We start from the raw sequence: 25,783 nt of genomic DNA, 5'->3' as shown, positions 1-25,783 counted from the left end.
TTGGCTTGGATGGAGTGGGGTGGGTGGTGTTTGTGTCTGGAGCACTATATCTAATTTGTAATTCGCAGTAAGACTAGCAGTAAGACAGACAACGTCCCTGTAACTGTGAGCAGAGAGGAAACTACAGAGCAGGCACAACTTAAGCTCCTGGTTGACTTTTAATTTTGTTTTCCAAAAGGTGGGTTATAAAACCAAAACTTGAGCGAGAATGTCAATGTTTGTGCACCAGCTGCTCAGCCTGCTGTTTGTGCTCAGCAGCTTCCAGATGAATCAGTTTACAGAGGGCTGTTCATGCGCTCTGTCTCATCCACAGGATGCATACTGCAACTCTGATATTGGTAAGAAGCATGAACTTTACATATCTATTGATCTATGTGCATGTATATAGATATGATGTCTGTGTTATGCAATATGACCCTTATTGAGGGGTTTCAATTATGTGCTAATGTGAAGTGGTGTGATTATTTAAGGACTAATTTAATCTGAATAAATCTGCCTCTATGTGCTGGAAAGGGTTATGCATGGTGGTAAAATTGTTGGATCTATCATGCTTAGTCACAGATTGGTTACTTAAAATAAAAAGTAAAAATAAAAGTATTATTTTCAGTTGTTTACAGCATCTGACATATAATGCAAAAATCTTAATATAGCATACTGGGAAAATGAAAAAATATTCTAGAACAGACATAAAGAATCACATTTCTGATTACAATTGGTGTGATTTGTGAATTGTGTATTACACACTTGGTACAGGGTCTTTCTCGCACCCCTGTGAGCGAGTAGAAGAGTTAACAGTTTCCATGGAGACCATTCTCAATGTGTGTAATGTTTTTCAGTACAGATGACTACTTGCTTAGCAATAAAACAGTGCAGACAGAAGCAGTAGCTGGCAAAGTGTTTTACTGATGTTTAACTAGCACAAGTATCACATACATGTGCAGTGGTTAGAGAAGGCAGCCTTATAATGCAGCATAGTGGGAGATTTAAGACCAGTATGGAATACCTGGAAAGCATACAGTATAAGTCCATTCATATTGGAAAGTAAAACGAATTTGAGCTTAATGGGAGATTATTTTTAATGGATAATACTGCAATACGTAGAAGCTCTATTTGGGAGGGAGAGGAGAGAGAGAGAAAAAGAGAGTGTGAGTGAGTGAGTCAAGAGAGAGAGAGAGAGAGCGAGAGAGGAGAGTAAAATAAATCGACAGTAATGTATAACAAATATGTCATTTGGGGATTATTGACAGCCACAATGTCATGGTTCACATGTTATATTAACCACCTCAGTGTCTTTCCTTGAAATTCAGCAGCCTATGCATTGTATTTTTAATAATATTTTATTTTTAGTATTTATTTTTTTAGTACATGTATGGAAGTAACTAGTGCATTATTATATATGTTTTAATTCTATATAGCTACTGTTGATAATATATAGTTAACTCATCATGTACAATGTAGATTTTCTCAAATCATAATGAATGGTCAATAGAAGGCACTTTGTTCAGTTTAAATTTGGTCCAGGAGATTCTAATTTGTAAGACAAAATAAGAATAAATCAAACCACTACTTATCTGTCCTGTGGTTACATATATATTCATACATATATATTTTTTTTAGCTTTTCAAAAGAACAATGTCAGATTAAGACCAGCACTCCATTCAACTGAATTGTCACTGACACCAATGTGGTTATATTTTTCACCTTTTCAAGCATTTTACTGAACTTGAGCTTCTAATACCGGCAGACCCTGCAAATTGATGTACCCCAAACTGTACATATGAGAGAGCTTGGTTTAAATATTGATATGATCTGTAAGTATATTGGCAAGCAGACAAATGATATGGCATTTCAGTAATTAAGACTTGAGCGGAAGATTCTCAATGCCTGAAACTGGACTCAGCACCATGTTGCTCATTTATCAAACGCTTCCTTATGTGGTGGTCTCCTGGATGTGCAGTCATGTTGCAAATGCTATCCAGCTGAGAAATTTCCTTTAAAAAACAGTATAAATAAATGGTTAACCTGCCTACATTGACAGTTCACATGAACATTTAGGTTGAGCTGGGGATGTTTCTGCTGGGCACTTCTGTATCCAGATTCTGTGTGGATTATACTGACCAGCGGGCCAGGCCAGTGTCTAGGGACAATGCGCTGAATGCTCCGTGTCGTGTCGGGTTGCAGAACACCATGCATAGAGCGTTGACTGGAAGGTTCAGCCACTCCAGGACAGCTTCCTTACTGCTGCTGAGCATTTAGACCAGACCCTAACAATTTTGGTTGATGTCAAAGCCCATCCACATTGAGCAAGATTCCTCCCAGCTCCTCTAGAGGTGGATCAGGCAGTGATTATGGACTGGTCAGCAATATCTCCTTACCTGAACCCTATCAAGAAAGACTGCACTTTGTAGATAGAGCTGGTGTGGAAAGTATGTCTCAAATAGAGAAACCATCAATGCTATGTGTTTTAACTAATGATGTCCCAAAGGTAGATTGGGAAATATGGAAGGAATGATAGGCCTGGTTTCTGGGATGGAACCGAATAATTGTGTTCACTTTTGTCTGTTATGATTCCCATGACCCCTGGATGTGGAAAAAGTTTCAAAATTTGGCATTTAAATAGTCACAGCCTGTCAGTTAAAATCTCTCGTAGGAACAGGGATGTTGCCAATGGTGTCTAAGAGACTGTTATCTTAATTGTGATGGGATGCATACCAGTTCATTTAAACACTAATTGCCATTTTATGCTGTTTAAGTCCAAAAAGGAGGACAGGTATTGGCATTGGCATATCAGAAACAATGGCATATCTAGACTGTGTTTGACTGATATAATATAATGTATGACAAAAATAGTCTTGTTATATCTTGTTTGAACTTGAATTTGAATGTAAACTCACAGATTTATATAAAATAAAAACAATCACAATTGTGTTGCTAGGACAAAGGGATATAGTTCAGACCTGCTCAAAGGGATACTTTGACTGTTAATATTAGGCTGTATGCTGATCATTTTTTACATTCATATCATTATCGCTATCAAGCCATCAGAAATGGAAACTTCTGCTACAAGATCTACATAATACAATGCACTGCAGTTAACTGGAAACTTTTTCTTTGACCTTGTTCTACAAAAATCACATGAGGCCTTTTATGTTCTCTAATCCAGCTCATCTAATTGCTGAAGAATGGCACTCAGTACACCAAACTAGGAGTTTTTTCAGTGCATATAAATCCATTCCACAGATCCTCATGAAATCCCTATTTCAAGGTCACCTCTTATAGTGAAAATTCAGAAAACTTGCAAAGTGGATACTCAGTTTATTTTTTGTTCTACTGCCATAACTCATAGGGAGATCAGTCAGATGTCCAAAGCAGAACATACACATTTGATACATCTTAAAATCAGAAGACCCCAGAAAATAAATCATTAATAAATAATGCATATTTTCAATTACAACTCATTTTCACTTTTTAATTTCCAGAGAATCTATCATACCATTTAAAATATTTCATGATTATTGTAGAGGAATACGCTGATTGGTAGTCATAGTCACAAAAATGAAATTATCACTTTAAGGGGATAAGCACCAAATGACAGAAACACATTATAGCATGGTAAATCTGCAGGAGTGTCTTCAGTTATTTCAAGAGAAAGTATTTCAAAGAGAAATGTATAGAATGTATTTTGTATACATGTTTTGTAAGATGGACACTGGGTAACAGATTCATAAGGCACGGAAACTGGGAAATTGGTCAATTACAACACAGGTTTCTGTAGTTATATTGTAGTCAAACACAAGCACCTTAGGTTTTAAGATCACAATAACCCAAAATGAAGTCCTTCCGACAGAATTTCTACATGTCTCCAGCAAAAACAAATAGTGGTAAATGGTGCTTGCTTGTGAATATGTTATTCTGTTTCTATTAATATATTGTGTTGTATTTTTTCCATGAATGTGCTTATTTAAGGTGAAACAAAAAACACGTATTTGAAAAAAACATGCTGTTTTCATGTTAAAATGAAAGGTCAAATTATCTTATTTTCAATGCAAATGAGACGTGAAAAATATGCATGAATCTAGAAATGCTTTGATTCTATGCCAGTTCTGCACCACACAGAATTACACAAAAGTGTGCATAATTCAGTGTATTGCTGCGTACTGGTGCCAGCTTCTAATGTGTTATAAACATGAAGCATTTAAAAGAAAACCATGCTGTATGCAATGTCACAAAACAAGAAAAGACAACAAGGAATATTTTATTTAATCTTGCTGCATCATGCAAAAGACATTCAACTATGTACGTATATGTATTACATTAGAATGAGGAAATGAAATAAAACAAATATAAAACTTTGTAGATCAAAGATTTATAGTAAATAGTTAATAAGTCCCATAGATTGCCAACACTTCCAAGTGAATGGAGAGTCTAAGAATAAATCTGAGAAAGGACACAAAACTAAGACAATATATACAAAATAAAATCATAAGTTGTTCATGAGAAGAAAGTAATGCTGAACAAAAGCAGAATGAAAGGTACCCTTCTCGACTACAGTTATTCACATGTTGCTTATCCATTCAATCACTTTATGCCGCAGTTAAAAGACCGTGGCAAATTCTGACAAGCAGACCCATGTCTCAACTACCAGTATCAGCTCAAGAGATGTTAAACTGTAGCAACTGCGGCACAAATGGAACTTAATAAACAGTCTATTCATTTTGAAGGGGGAGTTGTTTTTCTAAAGATTTGCATGCACTGGATTAGTGTCAGCTTAGTGCTTTGGGTTTAATATCCCACCGACGGACAAGCCAGTGCCACCAGCGAGTGTAAGAGCATTGTCAAGGATCAAGAGCTCCTGGCACACATTTCTGTTTCAATGTTTATGATTTACAGAACCATATTCTTGTACCAAGCAGAAATGTCTCAGTACAGTTTCAATGGAGAGGCTTACAATCATTATTTGAGATAGCCAATGTAATGTACTGTTTCTGAGTTCAGATTAGTGCTCTAGAGAATCAGATCTTGTTTTCCACTTATTCGGCCAAACAGCTTTGTTAATGGAAGCGGATCCACAGATTGGCTAAGCAATGAGAAAGAGAGCAAGTACATTATCAAACTAAACATCAAACTAAATGGTATTAGATCTTAATCCAAGTTCTAATAATAGATAAGGATAACCTGGTTAAACAAATTACACAAAACAGTTATTTTCCACAAATTATTCAAAATGTAATGTCTCTGTGTACAAAAGTACCTTTAGATTCAGTAACTGGTGACACCCTCTTGAGCAGCAATTACTTCAACTAAGCGTTTCCAGTAACTGTTGGTCAGTCTGTCACATCGGTGTTGAGGAAGTCACATCGGTTCCTCTTCATAGAACTGCGTCAACTCAGTGACAATTGAGGGAACCTTGCAGGGACAGCTTATGTCAGGTCCTGCCATAACATTTCCATGGGATTTAGGTCAAGATTTTGACTTGGCCATTCTAAAACGTAGAGTTTCTTCGGCTGACATTTTTTTGTAGATCTGCTTCTATGTTTTGCATCGTTGTCTTTCTGCATGACCCACTTTTGTTTCAGCTTCAGTTCATGGACAGATGTCCTGACATTCTCCTCTAGAATCATCTGATACAATGTAGAATTCACAGTTGTGTCAATGATGGCAAGCCATCTAGGTATTGAGGCAACAAAGCAGCTCCCATAGATCACACTCCCACTACCATGCTTGATGGCTAGCATGAGGTTCTTTTGTTAGAATGCAGTGTTTGATTTTCGACAAACAAAGTTTCTCATTGAGGCCAAAAATTCAACCTTTGACTCGTCCGAGCAGAGAACATTGTTCCTTGTCTTTTAAACTTTTAGAGACCAGTGGTTTCCTTCTGGCTATCCTTCCTTAACACCAATCTTGTTCAGTCTTTTTCTGATAGTTGAGTCATAAACACTCACGTTAGCCAAGGCAAGAGTGGCCTGCAGATCCTAGGATGTTACCCTGAGGTTCTTTGTGACTTCCTGGATGATTTGCCGTTAGTGACTGCGATCATGATCTTTCTCTGTTTGTAGACTAACTAACTATATCTAATGGTGGATTGGTGGAGCCCAAAATCCTCAGAAATTGTTTTGAAACCCTTTCTAGACTGATGAGCATCAATAACTGCTATTCTGAGGTTCTCAGAGATTTTGATCAAGTCATGACATGTTTCTGTATGGTGAAGACAAAACTCACAATATTTCTGATAATTATATAGGGTGGGGCCTCAACCCAGAAGATGAATTAATTATTCAAGAACCTGATTCTAATTGAGTTGATTAAACCAGGAATCACTTACTTTTTCACATATTTCATATCTCATTGTCTAATTCATACATCATTTTGTTCTTAAAGACATGGAATTGGTTAATATAAACCCTACTGGATATTTAATAAAAGACTGGTTTTGATTTAAGAAGGCTATCATGGTAAAACTATGGCATTTCTGTAGTTATCTTTGAGATTCACAAACTTTTTCTTGCCACTGTAAATGGTAAAAGACCACAATGCAAGACTGCATTTTTGTCCCCATTGCTAGGAACTGCTGTATAAAATATGCTTGTAGGCTTGTTAAAGTGCAAACGAGGAGTAGAAGCGGAAGAATAAAAAAAGAGCCTTTCTTCTCTAAGCCTTACAGAAATTTTACTGAGTTTATTTGCAGACTAATCAGGTGATTATCCACAGTTCACAACATAGCATTTGAAGATATGTAAAAAAACTGGCAACAAAATCTGCAGGGTTTCTGAAATCTATCACAGGCCAATTGTAATGAGGTGTAAAAACTGCATGCAGGTTCAAATCTTCCGGTTTATATTGGATTTTCTTCTCTAAGTTCAATAAGAGCCCATCAGCAGGGTTTAGCACAGATGTTGGTAGCAATCAAATGAGCCATGCAAACTGTTTCTGGAGGAAGAAAACAATCCCTGCAGGGAGGTGGCAGGGTATCACCAAAAGCACACAAACAAGCTTTGAGAGGCATTTGAACCTTTAGTTAAGCCAAAAACAATCTGCTAATTTCTGCTGACCCAAACATTATATTTGCTCTTATATAATATATCACGAAAGTTGTTTTGACACAGATTCAGGATTTATGTCTTCAGTATGTTTGGAATCGGGTCAGGTTCCTAGGCTGCTGCAGCAACAGTCCCAGTTTCAGTTAAACTCCGTAAATGTCACGCTGGGGTCTTTTCTCCCACTTGCATCTGCATACCAGTCCAATGAGCTACATAACAATCTCTGATAATCTACACTCCCACCTCCTGGCACAACCCACCTTGCACTTTAAATACACTGATTTGTAGCCCAAAGCCAATAATTATCCTCACAAAAATATGTAAAGCTGGCTATGAGTAAGAGGCTGAAATAATCATAAGAAAAATGAAATCTTTGCATTCTTTCCTGACAGGAATTCAAATTAGGCCAATCAACTTGTTTTGAGAAGTTGTTAATTCGTTTAGAGCTGGGGATCTTAACCACGGGTGCGAGACTTTTAGAATAGTGTTTCTTAAACTGGGGATACAGGAAAGGAGTCTAGTCCAGCAGCAGCAACCCTCAAACCCATTGACAACTCTGCACAACCCTGTCTCAACCCAACTCAGCAGCACCATAGTGCACACATTGAAATGAAGTCCCAAACAGGATTCAGATTACCATTTTTATAGGAGAGTTCGGGAGGTTATTTAAATCAGTGCACTTAAGACATTGTTCAAACAATAAGGCATGGTGTTTCATTAATTTACACCCATTTCATCACAGTGGCACCACTATACCTGGGACTTTAATCCAACAGCAGTTAGAGCCAACACTTACCAATCTAAGACCGCAATTACATTTTATGATCAACTTACATACCCCGTGAGCCCAGCAGTTGACTAACACAATGTGAGTGCAGGCTAGAGTCAATATCCCTGAGCCAGCACAGAAACTCCTCTTTAACTCTTATTTGGAAAGTTATGACTCCGGTGGACAGAGTGTCAGGTAAAGTCACATCCATATTCAAAATACTGCTGCTTAAGAAATATATGTGACCAAAAAGGTCTTTCTGTTTTCTTTCACTGTGTAAGTGACAAGAGGTTCTTTCGATTCTGATGAGTTTTTAAAATGTTGTTTACCATATCGGTTATTAACTGATAAGATATTGCCTTGATCTGACTTGAAATGTCCCACCTAGACACTGTATTTTCATCCTAATCTTCACCATTTCCGCTCAACACTGCTCGAGGACGACACTAGGATCGTCCCTCTTGATACTCAAGCTTTAAGAAAGAATGCCTAAAATTCCACACATCGCTTCCTCAACTCTGTGGTTTCCGAACGGCTCAAAAATGTAATCCATGAAAGACTGCAAAAATACCTCCTGGAAGCAAATTCCACATTAATCACAAGGATCCAACTGTGGTTCCTACTACATCACTCTGCGGCTTTGAGGAGAGCAGGTGAAATTCACGCTCTGTCGCGTTTCTATAAATGAGAGCTCCCAATAGACAAGCACAGATACTGGTACTCCCGGACAAAAACAAAACAAAGAGAGCACATTCATGAGGCTTAATGAGGCTTACTTTCTACCCCAACCCTTATCATCGCACCCCCTTATCTCCACTCTGTGTGGATTTGGCGCCAATATGAAAATTAAAGAGAAAATATACAATCTGATGTCTTCCTGACCTCTTTTCATTGCGAGGGAAACAAGAAATTCAGCCACACCACATTTTTATAGATCAGAATTTTCTAATGTAATATATATATATATATATATATATATATATATATATATATATATATATGCCCTTTATGAAGGTAAAAACGGGTCTCATGCAAAACCGAGTCATAACCTGCAACTCCTTATCCACTGAAGTTCCAGAAGGACCACAGCCAGCTAGGCAGCCCAACAAGGGCACCAGAAGCAGGGATCAATGACTTGCTAAATAGCAGGCATTTTTTCAGCATGCATCTAATGACACTTTGTTATGGTTACTGGCTTGGCTGCAGGAGGAACAGCTTGTCGGAGACACACGTATGATCTAGTCTCCTCTGGAGCACTCATAAATGTCTGTTAAGTACCAGTTGTCTCTGGGAAGAAATGAATTATGATTCTCCTACATGACCTACACGTACTTTGCAAATGGAAAGATAGTAGGCACAGTCAGAGGTGATTTTTTTTGTGATGCAAGGTGTGACTTGAATATTATGGACACTGGAGAAGGAAAATAATAATAGCACAAATGCATAAGTACCTATTGAAAAAATAGAAAGGAAATTCAAGCAAAGTAATACTTACAAATCCATATTATTTGTCATGGCAGTAGCACAAGTATCAGCATATTGACACTGGGCTATCCTGCAAGGTGTTTCATGTAATGTTTGGCATGATTGGGAATCATCAAAGATGCATAAAACAAATGTCTGCAAACTAAACTGATATGTTTGCATCTTGATCACTGGAAAAATAAATATTGCTAATTGAGTAAACTCTGGCACCCATTGCTTTATGTCAGCACTTTAGTCCTCTAGGTAAATAAAAGAAGTGAAGTGCTCCATTGGTTAAACAAACAAGCTTATTACAGAGGGGGTTCCTGCGTCAAGCCCCAGGTCTGTCACTGCAGAGAGATACGCTCAGTTAACCTCCTCTGTCCTTCAGAGGAGAGAATTCACAAAAAGTGAGGTCCTGCTATAAATTACTTGGCAGCATCAGTTGTGAAGGCACATGTTAAGGCTGCATGTTTCTTTTAGAATCCGTTTTAAAATAGTCCTTTTGATCTTATTCCATGGAATACTGCCATCTTCTTTTTCTATCTGAATTTATTTCATTACCCATTCCCCCCACCACCACCACCAATGAACTTGTATACTGCACTATGCAGTATGGCATGTAACAGTTTTCTATAGTTAATTATGTAGTTCATGTCAATCTGGGTAATACTTGATTCTGCTGATAACGTCCACGGGGAAATTGGTTAGTATTAAGTTACAAGGGCGAGATTACAGATACAATTTTTGTCTTACTTTTAACACTGTGTAGAATAATTATGTTTATAATTGGCTTGATTAAAACTAAAAGGCAGACAAAGCACACAGTTAAATACAAATACTAGATTATACAAAGTAGTTCAGTGACATATAGAGGTGCACTGAGATGTTGAACATCCTTTGTTTTTCTGTTGTGTTTACCGTCTTAGCTTGCTATTTATTCAGATTTGGAACTGATGAAAATAACCAACAGAATTTATCAAAATGTCTGTATCTCTCTGTTCTGTGTTCCTACAGTGATCCGAGCAAAGGTGGTTGGAAAGAAGTTGTTGAAGGATGGACCCTTTGGGACCATGCGCTACACAGTCAAACAGATGAAAGTAAGCCACAGGATAACTAATGAATGTAGCTGTAGACTCATGCTCTCTCTTTAGTCCCTGACTTACTTCAAGACAAAAACATTTGCAATGACAGACACCTGCTGACCAAAGATAGAACATATACAATGCTTCCAAAAGGTACAATGCAGACAGACCCTTTATTTTGTTGTTGGAAATGAGAATTTTCACATTAAAAGAATAGAAAATAAACTGAGTAGTTTTGTAGACTGTTATTATGTTACCAGGTTTCCAGTTAGCTGGAAGCTCCTCTGTGTTTAAATACAGACAAATATACTTTATATATATATATATATATATATATATATATATGTATGTATGAATACTGGGGATAATGTAAGTCTAACAGCATAATTTTCAGGAAAACCTCAAATTCTTAATTAATTAAGAATAATGCTTTTTCTGAGCACTATTTCTACCCATGCATTTCCCATTGCTGATGTAATTAACTGTGTCAGTTTAAATGCCGTCTCAGTTCAGTAATTCCTGATAACCACTATTATTTTATTGTGCTAACCCTGTAATATACCCTGTACTTAAATAGTTCATGCTTTAATTTTAGCTATATTTTTACATTGTTTTACAGATGTATAAAGGTTTTAATAAGATGCAGCATGTTCAGTACATCTACACCGATGCTTCAGAGAGTTTATGCGGGGTCAAGTTCGATGTCAACAAGTACCAATACCTGATCACGGGTGAGTGCTTAAACTCAACAGAAAGTTTGCAGATTAATTTGAAAATGTACGGCGATCCTCAGAATACTCGGCCAAAGCAGCTCTTATAACAGTAGTGCATTTTTTTACATTCCCTAAAGGTTGTTTTATCTGTAGGGACACAAACTTCCCCACTATTAATAACCTTCTTGGAAGTCTGTGAGGTCAGCGTCTGTTTTCAATTGTAGCAGCAGGAGACCTTTAATGATGGCATTCCAGTTTGTGAAAAACAAAATCCTTCCTTTTGTTTATTTTGTTATTAATTTGGCTTACACGACAGTGCACAATACTAGTTGGAGGTGTGTGTTTCACTGATATTGCCGTCTTGTACCTCTCTAAACTTCTTGGTGTTTATCTCACCAAAACAAGTTCCAAGGAGAATGGAATATGTCAGGAAATTGTGCTTTTAAAACCATCCATTTTATTACAACACTCCTCTTTGCACATCATGGGCAACGCGGATAAATATGACAAACATCCTATAAAACAACATCTTGATTATCAATAATTTCATACCAATCATTAGGATATTCTCCAGAATGTGTGTTTCATAGCTTTCGGCATTGCCTGAATACAACAAACATTTCAATATAACTTCAAATACCCAGGAAGACAAAGCTGACATGCATTTCAAAGGTGACATGCCTGTTAAAAACACATTGATATATCCTGGCGAACTATGTTTAGAGAGGAACAGTGCACCTGTCAGTGGTTATGCTCATGCCTTATGTAAGAAGCCTAGCGTGCCCCAAGTATATAAATAGAAGTGAAATGACCTTTCAGTAACAAGACTGTGGATGCACTGCACTAAAAAGTGAATAACCGAAGTTGATATGTGTCCTGCTTAAGTCTGCACACAGATATATCATTCTTATATTTCCATCAACCAATTTATTTATCGAGGTACCCTTTTTATGACCCTCCTGCAGGCAGAGTATTTGATGGCAAAGTGTACACGGGACTCTGCAACTTCAACGAGAAGTGGGAACGACTGACACTGTCCCAGAGAAAAGGGATCAACCATCGCTACCAGCTGGGCTGTAACTGCAGGGTGAGTGGCCCACGGTGCACCAACAAAAACGGCAATCGCATCAATTACAACAGCAAGAGGACCCCAGGCAAAAACAATGAGCTGCTCAAGCAAATGTCCTATCTCTAAACAGTCGACGTCAGTTTAATTCAGAAGGAGAGGCAGATCTATACATATCAAAATAGGAGGGAAAATATAATACTTCTACACACACAGTGATGGAGATCTTTTGTGGCAGATATCATCCTGAACCTTGATCTATGGGTTGCCTCTCCAGAGTGTTTTCGTTTATTCTGTTCCCCCGTTTTTTTTTTTTTTATTGCTTTGGTTGTTTTATTTATCAGAAAATAAATGCCATGTGTTCTGTGAGAGATGTGACTCATAATGCAAGTTTGAAGGTAAACACATCTTAATCGACTTCTAAATTGGATTCAGTTGGGTTATAGTACAATAAGTTCTCCATTTCTGCAGAGTAGGGGAGAGGGGGGTGGAGGTGCATTTGGGAAGTATACAAGAATTTAGTTTGACAGGAGTTTTTATGCATTTTTTTCCACTCAACATTCCATTCTGAGGCATCAGGCAGCTGTCCTTCATGTGCACTGTGCTCCTGTAGACACTAATTGGCTTCTACACATATTTCACCTTACAGTGTAACTGCAAACATCTGTTCTGTACATCGGCTCTTGTATGAAAATAAGTACCTTAGCAGACAGGAGAGGTTCAACATGTCTGTGCCTTGGAACGATATCTGGAGAAAGTATTTTGAAAAGTCCACTTTGGAACAAGATTCAGTATTTAGACTTGGGGGTTGCATGGCAAGTTTAATAGTGGGTTATGTCTAAACCGAGAAGATAACATTAGAAGTAATGAAAGCCAAAACAAAAAGCCAATTCTCTGCAGTCAGAGAGATAAATATCTGAATGTTTTCATTTTTGAACACCTCCACTTCAATTTGGTTCCAATCAAATCAAGGCAATAAGCTTTTTTTTCCCCTTCCTTCAAGAAAGAACATTCCTGTCCTGCAGATGTTTCCAGTGCAGACTGTAAAATAAACACATGTGTGCATAAGGGCGTTTTACAATACACTATTGTCTATGCCCTTATGCAAGCTGTACTGCTAAGCAACATCTTTGAAAGCTAAGAATTTCAAAATGTAAGTTCAGATTCAGCTTTCATTTATTTGATATTAAAGGAGTTAATGATAGGTAAGGTCAAAATCTATGTCACTATACATATTGCATATACTTATTTTACTTTACTTTACTAAAATGTTCAACTCTAACTTAAAAATCACAAGACCTTATAACCTTGTAGTTAAAATCAACCCATAAAGTATATTTGCATGCTACTGATAACATATTTGAAACACTTGTGAAAATGATCAACACAACAGTTCTTCATAATTAAGTCTTATCAATTGCTCACCTAGAACAATATAGTCGATATGAAGCTAATATCGTGTGAAGCATTAACCGCTGTACATACAGTCAATTTAAAGACAAATAAACATGGGGGGGGGGGAGATTAATGAGTTATATGTTTACCTATCAATAACCACTTAAAATTAACATCTGCATGGCTTCAACCACTCTCTGTGACTGTAATGCACATTGTTAAATGACCTGAAATATTAGCATTTAAAGAGTATATTTTCATACTGTGATCTTACTTTGAAAAACAAAAAAATGCAAGTAATGATGATATATCTTTATAAAACATCTTACATATTTTCATCTAAATTCTCTGTTGATTCTTTCTACTCCAACTGGCACTTTCAATGCTTCTCAGTCGACAAGCATTAGTACCACACATCTGGGGGACTTGCAACTTTCAACAAAACATGCAGTTACTCTCACTTTTAGAGAGAACTATGTTAATGAAAAACATTTACATAAAAATATGTGTCCTCCAATGAATCCATTCATGCCTTAATGGGCACTGTGTTCCTCTTACACAAGGTCTGACTGTGCACCCAAATGTCTCAAATCTCATTCATACCACCAAATGAAAAAGATAATTTTAATTAAAACAATCATCTACCATCACTCAGTTTCTTTTTTGTTTGTTTGTTTATATATTTATTGATCAGGCACCTTCTGTAAAGCACTTGGATAAATGCAGGAATACACACTGACTTCAACTTTCTCTTTTAAAACCACATGCTGCACACTGCCTTCCGATTTTGAAGTAGATCGCATTGTAGATGATCAGAACAAATACCTTCACTAGCTAAGATTTTACACCTCAGAAATAAGACAATACATTATATTTATAACCACCATTTATCACTGCAGTTAACCAAATTAACAAAATTAAACAAATTCACTAATGACGGCACAAGGATTTAACTTGATGTGTGTTTATTAACAATAATATCTTTATTTCTAAGGACAAAATCTACTTCTTTGGCAAAATGTGCTGTTTCTTTTCCCACTTAGGGTTCGAAGAAAGTCCATCTAAAATGCATCGCTTCAGCACTGCTCAAAGCTCAAACTGCGCTACGTTAGAATACATTTGCTTCCCTTGTTTAATGTACTATGTTATTGTTGCTCGAAGCTTTATCTATAGTATGCTTATGTGTTTGTAGATTAAACCCTGCCACTACCTGCCCTGCTTTGTGACTTCAAAGAACGAATGCTTATGGACGGACATGCTTTCTTACTTTGGATACCCTGGGTACCAGTCCAGACACTATGCCTGTATCCAGCAAAAAGAGGGCTACTGCAGTTGGTACCGAGGATTGTCTTCCCGTGACAAAACCACCATCAATGCCACTGATCCCTGAGCTGCTACTCACCCACAGATAGAGCTTGATAGAACTCTTAATCCAATGTGATGACCATGCCATGACAAACTAGTGCCTGTTTCCTTGCAGTGTTAGCACTTCAGAACATAAGAAAAAAAAAAAAAACGTACGCCATGCTGTATATTTTATTTCTCAGATGTTATATTTTCTTCAACCTATTTTGCTTTGTTGCTCATTTGTATTCTCAAATCAAAAAGAAGCCTCCGATTTTGAATCATCTGGCCAGAGAAATTCAGACCTATCATATCATGAAGGACTGGCGCGCAAATAAGTATTTACTTTATGAATATAGACCGCTGTTCTTTGAAGGAAGCGAAGATGAATAACTGGTTTATATTCCATATGTAAAAAGCAATGCTAAGACCAAGTAACGATCTAGTTTGATGAATTTATCACACCCCTCTTTTAAATTTCCTCTTGAACTTAGGGAATGAAATAAGGACGAGGGTTTGGAAACATTTTCCAACTTTATACTCAGACCTAAAGCTTCTTTATTTTGTCCTCTTAATATTTAAAAGATTTACTGTCCCTTCAGATGACAAGTCTAATATTAAATGTGATTTATGCTTTTGTTGCTCTCACCCATTTATGTCAGAGTAATTGTATTTAACAAATGATTTTGAATGTTATTTGGGGACTATATATAGAGTATACATACTTCTTTTTTTACTGTATCCTATTTATTGCCATTTCCTTCTCCTTTACTTTTACAAGCAGTGCTACATTTATTTTACAAAACAGTATGCTGATTTAATGTAAGCTATTAAATAAGGACACAGTCCCTTACCCTCGTATGTTCTTTCCCATGATCCCATAGGGAATGATACAAAGATTATATACTTAAATTATATGAGATATTAGTCTACAGACATTGCAATGATATCTTTGAAACCTTCCTCATTCATCCATTTATTAACTTAACATATTTATTGTTGTCAATAATCTCACTTTACAAACATAAATACAAATACAGTTGCAGACATAAGTATTGGCACCCTAAATTATTCACAAATTTTCTTAGATGTCTTAAATATTCCTCTTAAAATATATCCTAGTAAGTGCCATTACATATTTTCTATTGATTAAGTAATTGGAGACACCAATTTGAATCTCTTCAACACTAGACATTACAAGTATTGCCACCTTATATCAAAGGTGAGCTTTCTTTACTTCCTAGTATGAAACTTACAAGAGGTACAGAAACATAATAATATACATCATTACGTTAAATTAGTGAATACATAAATTCTACATATAGCTTACCAATAATTTTGACTGCAACTGTGCTTACACAATACAGACACAAATGCACACTAAAACATAAGCTATGAACAGTATGGCATTAGAAAAGCGACCTTCTGATTAATGCACCCTGTAACCATTCAATGCATCAAACAATTTGTCTACTCTCAGTTAAGAGAATATGTATCTAAATCAGAAGTAATATTAATTGAAAGAATAAACGCACAAAGAAATAGCAGAAAAGTTAATGTGCAGGATCACCCTAAGGTGCTTGCCTCTCACCTATTTTCTAGAATGGATACAACTAAGCTCTTTGAAGACTTTATGTATGATTTTTGTTTTCATTTTAAATGTTTTGGGGGGTTGCTTTTGTTAAGAAACTATGATCAGTAATGTAAATCCTGCACTGATCTGCCTTTTGCTGATAATAAATGGTACTTCACAAATCTTGATTCATGCATTAGGTACTCAAGTAAGGACACTTTTGATGCTTTAGTGGAGTTTTCAGAAGACATATTTAGCATACACAGTGTATATGTCCTACTTGTTCAAAGTATTAAAAGGCTTCTGACAAAATGGGTGAAAATAATATATTCGTCACTAAATATTTATCTTTTTTTCTGAGGTTTTCCAAAAAATATCTTCAGTTCATTCCTATGTAGAAACAAAACTGTCATTCCTTAGGAGGGAGAAATGCAGCAATAGTGCTTGGGCCATGATAGAGAACTGATTTTGTCACTGACTGGGACAGGATTCGGGAATTTGTCATTTCATTGAGATTGATTTAAAACTCTACATTACCTACTCTAGAGATGAAGATTAACTATTATCATCCACTTTCATTTAGACTCCTTCAATGATTGACTTATGGATGTTCTGTACTTAATTTAAAAAAGGAATATCTATTATGAAGCCATCGGCTGTAAGTCCACTAAATTACTAATAATTTAAAAAATTTAATATTTTACTTGTGAATTAAGTTGAATTGTGTATATTTAATCTTTACAGAATTTGCCCCATCAAAGCGAAAGAATGTAAAAATGCCTAATACTTTACCTAGGGCCAGATTAAATCAAAACTTTGACCCACCCGCTAAAAGAAAACTACAAACCTGTAGATCACAGCAGTTACATGTATGATTAGAAGAAAGCGGCATCTTACTGAAAATGAAGCCGCAACTGAGTACAGTTCTGTAGTTTTCTAGTAGCGGGTGGTTCAAAGTTTTGATTTGATCCGGCCCCTGATCCGGTCATGATGTCCTTGTGGGACTGAATACAGATATATAACGCACACAATTATAATAATGTTTCATGGTATCAATACCTTTCTCAATCAAAGACTGTGTAGGTGAATGAGATATACTGCATAATGACCCTAATGCTTTGACAGTTTTGTTTCAGGATTTTGGTTCATTTGTAAATAGACTATCTGCTTAACACAGAAACTGCCTACTGTCAAACATATTCCATGTTAGATTAACAGTAACAAAAATTGTGCTTGAAAACAGTTTTCTTTGTTTGTTTGTTTGTTTGTTTTTTAAATGGGAGTTTATGAGGGCTTATGTATACACTGATTTCTGGGGCAGCCGTTTCCTGTAGAGGTGACAGAAATGTTTGTTGACTTTTAATCTCTGTTTTATATTTTTATAATAAAGATGTAATGAAAAACAAAAGCAAAGACTTTGTGTTGTGTGGTTCTTAACATCATAATAATAGATAATTTCATAACAGCCCATACTTCTCATCATATACAACAGTAGGTCACTCCTGCTGAACATATGTGTAGATACAGAACAATAATTACTAAGCTTTATATGGCTTACATTTTTGTTTGTCATGCATGTAATTCAGTTATATCACTCTTTTACATATTTTTATTTATGACTCAATTAATTATTTTTTCGTGAAGATATCTGAATATCAATAACTGCAAGAAAATATGCGTTTAGAAGCTTGGTAAAAAAATATAAATATAATAGACAACTATATCTACAAACTTGTGAATGTGACTATTGAAAGCAAAATCCATTGCATTGACACTGCATTGCATCTCTGCTGATCATTTGTCTGAACTTCATATTCGAAGTCCAGATGCCCTGAAGAGGACAGGACAACAGAAATTATTCAGATCCGGGGTTCGTTTGGAATGGGAGGAATGCCTATGACGAATGCGAGAAAATAAAATCCTTTGTGTCAGAACGATCACTTATAACCATAATTGCACTAAAAGATGTGCCAGTTAGTTGCAGTGCAGTCTTTGTTATAGAAATGAAATGTGGATCTGGGCTTCTCTCCTACGAATGGAAGTGTTTATACATTGAAATGGCATTGTTAATCACTTCCCTGTGACTGCCAAACGGAACAAGGGGTTGGTGTCGAAGATGGGTATAAAATAGACAATTACCATGCTTATACAGTACTCCATAAAAACTCTGGACCCCTGACTATAAAGAATATGTCAGTGGTATATTGCCAACCTGCAATGTGCTTATACAATTAACTTAAAATTAATTTTAAGATACTTTCAATACAGCTGTGGACCAAATTAATTAACAATTGCCCAATTAAATAATAATCCTCCATTGTAGGAAAAGTATGACAGCCAGAAACTACTCAAATATAGTATCAAATGCAGTATCAACTCAAATGCCTGAATTGAGGATTATTAATATAATTTAATAGCACGGTGATGACAGTAATTATTCTGCATCTCTGTGCCATTTGACAAATATCTCTGTCACAGAAGGTCGTACTCTATATATGATTATCTTTAGCAGATTTACTATAGACTCTCAACAATAATATATGGTGCAATACACATTTTAAAGGACTGTTAAAAGAGTGCCACACGCTAAAGGTGAAAGACATAATCTGTATTATATAAAAACAAAATGCTCTCATGTTTCGGTTTATATGATACAAATGTGTTGCACTTTTTCTAAAGAATATTGAAATTATGTCTTGGTTTTATTGCTAGATCTCATGGTGTTGTGTGGGTTGAGTAACAAACATGTTGGGATACAATATTAAATGCACTAGTCAAGAACAACGGCACATAACCTGAATTTGAGCATAAAACAGATTAATGATCACTTTCTTCACATGCCTTTGGTCAATTCAGATGTTTGTTTTTGTTGCATGAGTAGTGACTGCATGTCATTAAACCAATGAGCCCCATGGTACAATGGTATTGGAGCACTTGAATGGTAATGGCTGCATAGTATTTAGTGTCAGATTAAAATCTGCAGACCTACCTTTCACAGAGCAACAAGAATGCAGAAAACAATACTTCCCGTGGGGTTCTAGAACAACAGATCCCTCAATGGGAAACAAACTGCTTTCACACTGCACAATGCTCATCCTAAATCAACATTATCTGTCGTGCAATAAATCAGAAATACATTAGCAGAATTAATGAGATAGGGAAGGGGACAATACTTCTCTATTTTCTATTTCTTGAGAAGAAACACTCCAGGACTGGAGGTCTCAAGTTCCATTTCAAATCCAGTCAAATAATGTTTCTGACTAAAAAACCCAAAAAAACAATCGCTTGGCACAATTAATAAAAATGAGTGCTAGTGTGTATATGTTCACAGCTGTGAATAAGTAACATTATGTCTACACTGTCTTCAATTTTAAATAAATATGCAATTCAATTTGAAAAACAAAGTACTTCAAAACACAGTAACATTGTGAAATGCATGATTATGAGAGGAAAACACTCACCATCTCTTTATGATTAGGGTAAAATGTTTGTTCATTCAAAGGGAATTTCTCTGGACCCAGAGTATGGAAGATTTTTATCATCTGAGAAAACTGGGAGGAAAAAGATAAAAATATAAATAAACTTCCTTGAGTGAAGTTTTCTTAAACAGATTTTCAGTTTATGTTGAACTTAATTAAGGAGGAGGAAAAAAAAACATAGGGGAATACATTTTCATTTTCATTTTTTTTAAATCCAAAATTAATTATGCTTCCCGTGTTCAAAGAGCAACTCTTAAAGTTAAAAGATTACGATATTTTAATTAATTAAAAGTAATTTAACATTCACATTATATCAACAAAGATAAATTAATGATGGCATTATTAATTTGAGGCTCAAAATAACAATCATCAGGCTTAAGCAAAGACATAAATGGTATTAAGTACATTTTGTACCTCAAATAAAAACTATGCACATATATCTCTCTGTGGCTTATAACACCTGCCTTAAGGATTCTCCACTTTTTCAATTGGGGTTGAATAAGGCAACACAACTGGTTTTATTCAGAATCTGCTGCAAAATATTTATACTTTCACATGGCTTTGTGAATATTGGATACGTAATTAAGACAGGAGCCAGCTGTCACAGGACTTCCTGGCTCCTCCGGGACAGATATTACAACTCCCTCAGCTTGTATAAATAAATGAAATGAACCAAATTCAGGTTGGACATTGCGTTCTAGCTCTGGAGGCCACTTACCACCCAGGGTTTACTACAGAAGTTGTAGATGGAGAGGAGAGAGTTCACACCAGGGACACCCCCGTACTGCAGGCCAATCACAAGGCTGCGGAAGTCTTCTCCTTGGGTCATGCTGTAGGCATGCTGGCGAATCAGAACAAAGTCTGGTTTGAAAGACCTGATGCAGACAGGAATAAAAAAACAAGTTTTCATTTTAAGTGGCATCCTGCAAAACCATAACAATGTGTTTTAAATACCAACACCTAAAGATACAAAATAATTCAGTTTGCTGCTTTGAAATAGTCAGTCTCCTTGCAGTATTAGATGTGGGTGAGTTAACTGAAATCGACTGGCTTTAACTGAACAGGATTTTGTTCAGTAGTGCATCAGTATAATAATGGCCAACATGTTCTATGTACACTGTCTGCTACATTTCAGTTTATGAAAGATGCTGTGAAATGCTTATACAGGCATAAAGAAAGTCAGATTTAATTATGAGCTAATTAAGATGTCCAGTAACAGGTTGTAAAGACAAAACATGAGAGAAAGTCAGTGCCTTAAAGCATATTTGCAGAAGGAAGAAAGTAGCTGTGAATGTTAGTAAAAAATAATAAGGTCCCACAAGGAAATTATCCTTCTGTGAAATATGAGAGGGAGGGTGGTGGTGTGAGAGGCAGTAACAGGAGATGGTGGGAAGGAGCAGGGAATGAGTGTTGAAGAAAACGATCACATTAGTGACTACATATCTGAGTAACGCAGATGTGATGTTATTGTTGTAATTGAAACTGTCTTGGGGAAAGTGGGTGTTTTTGTATTGCTTTATTTTTTAAGAGCATATTCAAAAAATACAAATACAATGAGAAGCAAATTGCCCGTCTTTCATAACTTCAGAGCTCTTTGCTTGAAGGGGATTATGTAGCTGTCAGAAACGACAAATGTTTTCTTTATCAAAATATTTATAAATTGCAAAACCTGACCCTTTTGTCCAGATATTCTTACTCGTCCAATTTCTTTTTTCTCCAACAAAGCACTTTCCTTTCACCTCTGTACATCACGGCTAAGCAGCTGCTGCTTTTCAAACCATATAAATGATATCTGTCAGCACATTGACACATTGACATCTCAGTAGACTGTGTTTAAAGAAAAAGGCTAATTATTCAGGGGCAAAGGAAGAAAAAGAGCCTTGTTCAAAAACTAATCTTTTCAATGATCTATCTAATCAACGCAGTTTAATCCTTCTGTTTACAAAGCATTCTGGGAAAAAGGCCAAGTGAGACACCGCATTAATCCAGGAGGGATTATGGAAATGCTGTGATATAGCTACCCTTGATTAGAATCTAATCCACTGCAAGACAGGTATGTGCTGTAAAATAATTTTTTTGGGGGAACGACTTGAAGCATTTTTCATATAACAAATGTTGATGACAAATTGTAGTCTTTGCAGTTTTTGTTTCCCCACAAGTTTGTCATTTTGTATCCAAACTCCAAAACAAAATACAGTAACATGAGGTTGTGTATTTATTTTCCAGGCTCATGTTCTCAAGATTTGACATCAGGTACATTTTTAGTTAATCTGTTTTTTTAAATGTTAAAATGCATCTTTGAATAAATATAACATTAAATACATTATGGCAAGAGCTGACAATACAAAAAAAAAACATGTTCACTACAAGTCAGTGGGTTGCTAAAGATTAGCTAAGTAGTGTGGAGTTTTCTGGGCTGTTTCAGTACGTAAAATGCCCCTTAAACCAAAGTTGTTGAGTTTCAGAATAATCTTGATTTGTTTTTCCATCTAGGGTTATGAATGACTTACAAAAAACAAATTACAATAAACAACATTGGCCAAGTATCTTAACTTTGTCTCTGGCTTACATGGTATCATTGATAGACAGATGGTGATTTTTTCTCTTTTATACCATATTAAATAAATTGTTAAAGACAGAATGCAGTATTTTTGAAAAGTGCTCCCTTGATATTCGGTCACCCAGCCAAATTTGTCTGAGAATCATTGGTTAAGAGAAGTAACTGAAAGCTTGCCATAACAGAAGTGTTGCAGTCATTAGAGCTAAACTACCATTTGAGAAACGTATAAAGAAGATAACCTTGGATAAATCAGATCCAGTGTGTGTGTGTTTGTGAACTAGCCAACATTAAACCAACATTAAAACTCCCCCTCTAAAGACATTTCTTAAAAAATGTACCTTGCTTCCATAATTGCGGTTCACTTAACAAGTATAGCTGAGAATTTGATAAGTAGGGGCTAGGGCTCTGGACTCCTGAGTGAAGGGTTGTGGGTTCAATCCCAGGAGGGGGACACTGCTGTGGTACTCGAGCAAAGTACTTTATATAGATTACTCCAGTAAATGCCCAGCTGTATAAATGGGTAATTGTATGTAAAAAAATAATGTGATATACTGTAACAGTTGTGAGTTGCCCTGGATAAGGGCATCTGCTAAGAAATATAATAAGAAGAAGTATAAATGCTGCATGTACATGGGGGCAGGGCACAATATGCAAGAGGGCCCATATCAGAGGCCCATATCAGAGGTTTACCATGAGCTAGGGATCGGCACTTGCTTACTGCAGTACATCTGTACATGTTTGGGAGCGCCTACTTGTATTTGTAATGGCAGTTATTCAAAGCTATTACGATTATAAAAAAATGGGTTAAAGTGGTTAAGCACTTTAGTATGCAATCCTAAAACTATTTGCAGTTATGTAATGCGAAGTTATGCAAAGAAGTAAACAACTTAAAAAACAGACTAAAACAACAAGGACTTGGTTACAAATAAGCTGCAAACAGTTCCGCTGTAAACTAAATAATTATATAGTGCTGTGTTAGCTCTCCAGAAAAAGGAGACGCTGCATCTACAGGGGAGCCAAAGAAAAGCTTTACACAGAATTTGTTTTCATGCAGATCATGCAATCTGCTTATTCTATCAATTAAATGCAACATGTCTAACATATTGCTGCCAGATTTCACACTTCTTCTTAGTTCTTACAATATTTATATTTCATCCACAATATTTATTTTATATAGCCTAAACTGTCTGCAACAGTGAGGACTTCACAAGCTTATGAATCAGAGGGATGGATTAGTATCCAACAGTCATAGACTGAAAGATAGATGTAGTTGACTATGTAAGTTCCCAATTTATATAATACAACTGTGCAGTTTATTGTGCGTTTGCACATTATGATAAATCAGTATTTTGGACAATGATAATGGTATCTCAAAGAATCTTATTATAATGTGATTTAGTGACACAGAAATGTAATTGTTTCCTGTGTATCAGCCAGCAGAAATAAATAAATAATGCAATACTGCATTTTAAATCTTTTTCAATAACGGGGACATTTTTCAATGTAACCAGAAATAAAATACATATTATTATTATTATTATTATTATTATTATTATTATTGTTTACTTATTGGCAGGCGCCCTTATCCAGGGCGACTTCCAGGTTATACAAGCATTACCAAAAATAGTAAATAGTAATTAAGAAAGGAATATGTGTATCACTGCTTTCACATATCCAGGTACTAAATGGTACTTTTATATATAGGCAAAAAGAGGGTATTAGAGCCATCTGTTGACTGATGGAAGTGAACCTATTCTTAGCTCGAGGTAGTCAGTATAACCGCACAGGGGATGCTGTTGAGAGGAAGGCCTGGCTCCAATCCTAGTGAAATATAAACTGGGAGGTGTAAAATTGTTGACTGCCAGCAGAACATTGGCTTCAGGCCCAACTGTAAGTATACACTTTATAAGTGTTCAAAGAATACAACAACATAGTCCACTGCTAATCAAGCCCTCTCTCATCAGACACTAACAAATGCAGTGTTCAGCACAGGAATAACACATTTTAAAAAGTGCCCACAATTGCTCTATAAATACATATCCTTCAAGTTTTTAAGTTTAATTGTAAAAGTACAACGAAACACCTAATTTCAACATAAATTAGTATTGTCTTGAATACAATCTATGAAAAACATCCTGGATATTCTATCTGGATATCTTAAAACATATACTGCCACTTCGGTATAAGGTGACTAAGCCAGCGATATCCCTGGTATATTCCAATCCCAATAATTGCGCTCTAGCCGTAATTTGAGGAGCACATAATACCTAAGTTAGTTTAAAGAACCAGCAGCATGTCTGACCAAGTCTAGTCACTTGTGGGAAAAAATAATGTCAGTCAGCAATCTGCTTTTTCAATCTTCCCCCTCCATCTGTAGCCTGAAGTTTTATTATATTAAAAAAAAAAAAAAAGATAAACGATTCATTGATCCAAGTCTGGATCAGATTTTCCATTTTCTTTCTTGCTATTAGTTTTTCTCTCATGTAATGCCAGTATTAGCTTGCTTAATTTTATTATTCATACTTCATCTAAAAGAGCACTGAATCTGAGGCCCTTCATTGCCATTCATCCCGTCTGGCCCAGGTCTGGTCTGACTGTGTTAATGCCTTTCAAACTGCAAATTGCCGGCAACATTTGACTGCTTTTTTCCCGTTGCCCCCCATTCACACTGGGTGTGAATGCCGGAAAATTGCCGGCAAGGACCCATTCACACAGAACACAGAAACTGCTGGCCAGAGCACTGTAGACATGGGGACGAGATGCTACAGAAGCCCGTGGATCCAAAGAGCAGAGCCAGACCGGCACTCTGGACACGTCTGTACAAGTGCAATCATTTCCCCGTTTAAAGATATGGCAGAAGCAGTAAAATACTCCGAGATGGATATTTAGGAGACATCACACTACTGTGTTATTGTATATTTTTATATAGGCAAAACAATCACCATTCGGCAGTGCAACGCTGATTACAATATTCACAAATATAGTAGCCTATTGTTGTGTTCTGTATAACTGCTTACAGTGTGTTTAAATAGACAGCTTTACATAATAGACAAATTTACATAGGAAATATACAGTAAACAATACAATGTGGTCATATGTATTTGTTATGTACGCGTTATGCTGCCATTTCTTATATGCATTAATCATGTAAAATGTAAATATCCGGTGTTTTATTAATACAAAAGGAACCAAGCTCACTTTATTATTGCAATATGATCTGAGTCCTGAGAAAACATGGAGTGAATCACGAAAACGACCCTGAGTAGTGTGTATACAAGACAGTTAACAGCAGCGCAGT

General features: G+C 36.2%; 2 protein-coding genes across 2 annotated transcripts in view; one reads left to right on the top strand and one right to left on the bottom strand.

The window, feature by feature from the left end:
• The window catches only part of syn3 (synapsin III), a 93,954-nt gene that overhangs the window by 35,043 nt on the left and 33,128 nt on the right, over positions 1-25,783 (bottom strand). Inside the window, exons 5-6 of the mRNA XM_066724347.1 lie at positions 20,644-20,800; positions 19,908-19,997 (exon numbers count right to left, since the gene is read on the bottom strand). Coding sequence (XP_066580444.1) covers positions 19,908-19,997; positions 20,644-20,800 — 247 coding nt within the window. The remainder of the gene's footprint in view (positions 1-19,907; positions 19,998-20,643; positions 20,801-25,783) is intronic.
• LOC136771350 (metalloproteinase inhibitor 3) lies at positions 66-17,859 on the top strand. The gene is made up of 5 exons (XM_066723613.1): positions 66-338; positions 10,288-10,370; positions 10,975-11,086; positions 12,034-12,155; positions 14,722-17,859. The coding sequence occupies exons 1-5, from the start codon at positions 209-211 to the stop codon at positions 14,917-14,919; spliced, it is 645 nt and encodes a 214-aa protein (XP_066579710.1). The 5' UTR covers positions 66-208; the 3' UTR covers positions 14,920-17,859.

This window comes from Amia ocellicauda, chromosome 15 (assembly GCF_036373705.1).
Source record: "Amia ocellicauda isolate fAmiCal2 chromosome 15, fAmiCal2.hap1, whole genome shotgun sequence".
In the NCBI taxonomy this organism is placed as follows: domain Eukaryota; kingdom Metazoa; phylum Chordata; class Actinopteri; order Amiiformes; family Amiidae; genus Amia; species Amia ocellicauda.
The sequence above is the reverse complement of the archived record's forward strand: the minus strand, read 5'-3'. Positions and strand labels throughout refer to the sequence as shown.

What these genes read in the sequence shown, in the direction of transcription:
- LOC136771350 (XM_066723613.1), top strand. Translation starts at nt 209, where the DNA reads ATGTCAATGTTTGTGCACCAGCTGCTCAGCCTGCTGTTTGTGCTCAGC. An exon ending in ACACAGTCAAACAGATGAAA is followed by an intron (nt 10,371 to 10,974) that starts GTAAGCCACAGG and finishes ATTGTTTTACAG; the next exon opens with ATGTATAAAGGTTTTAATAA. An exon ending in AGCTGGGCTGTAACTGCAGG is followed by an intron (nt 12,156 to 14,721) that starts GTGAGTGGCCCA and finishes ATGTGTTTGTAG; the next exon opens with ATTAAACCCTGCCACTACCT.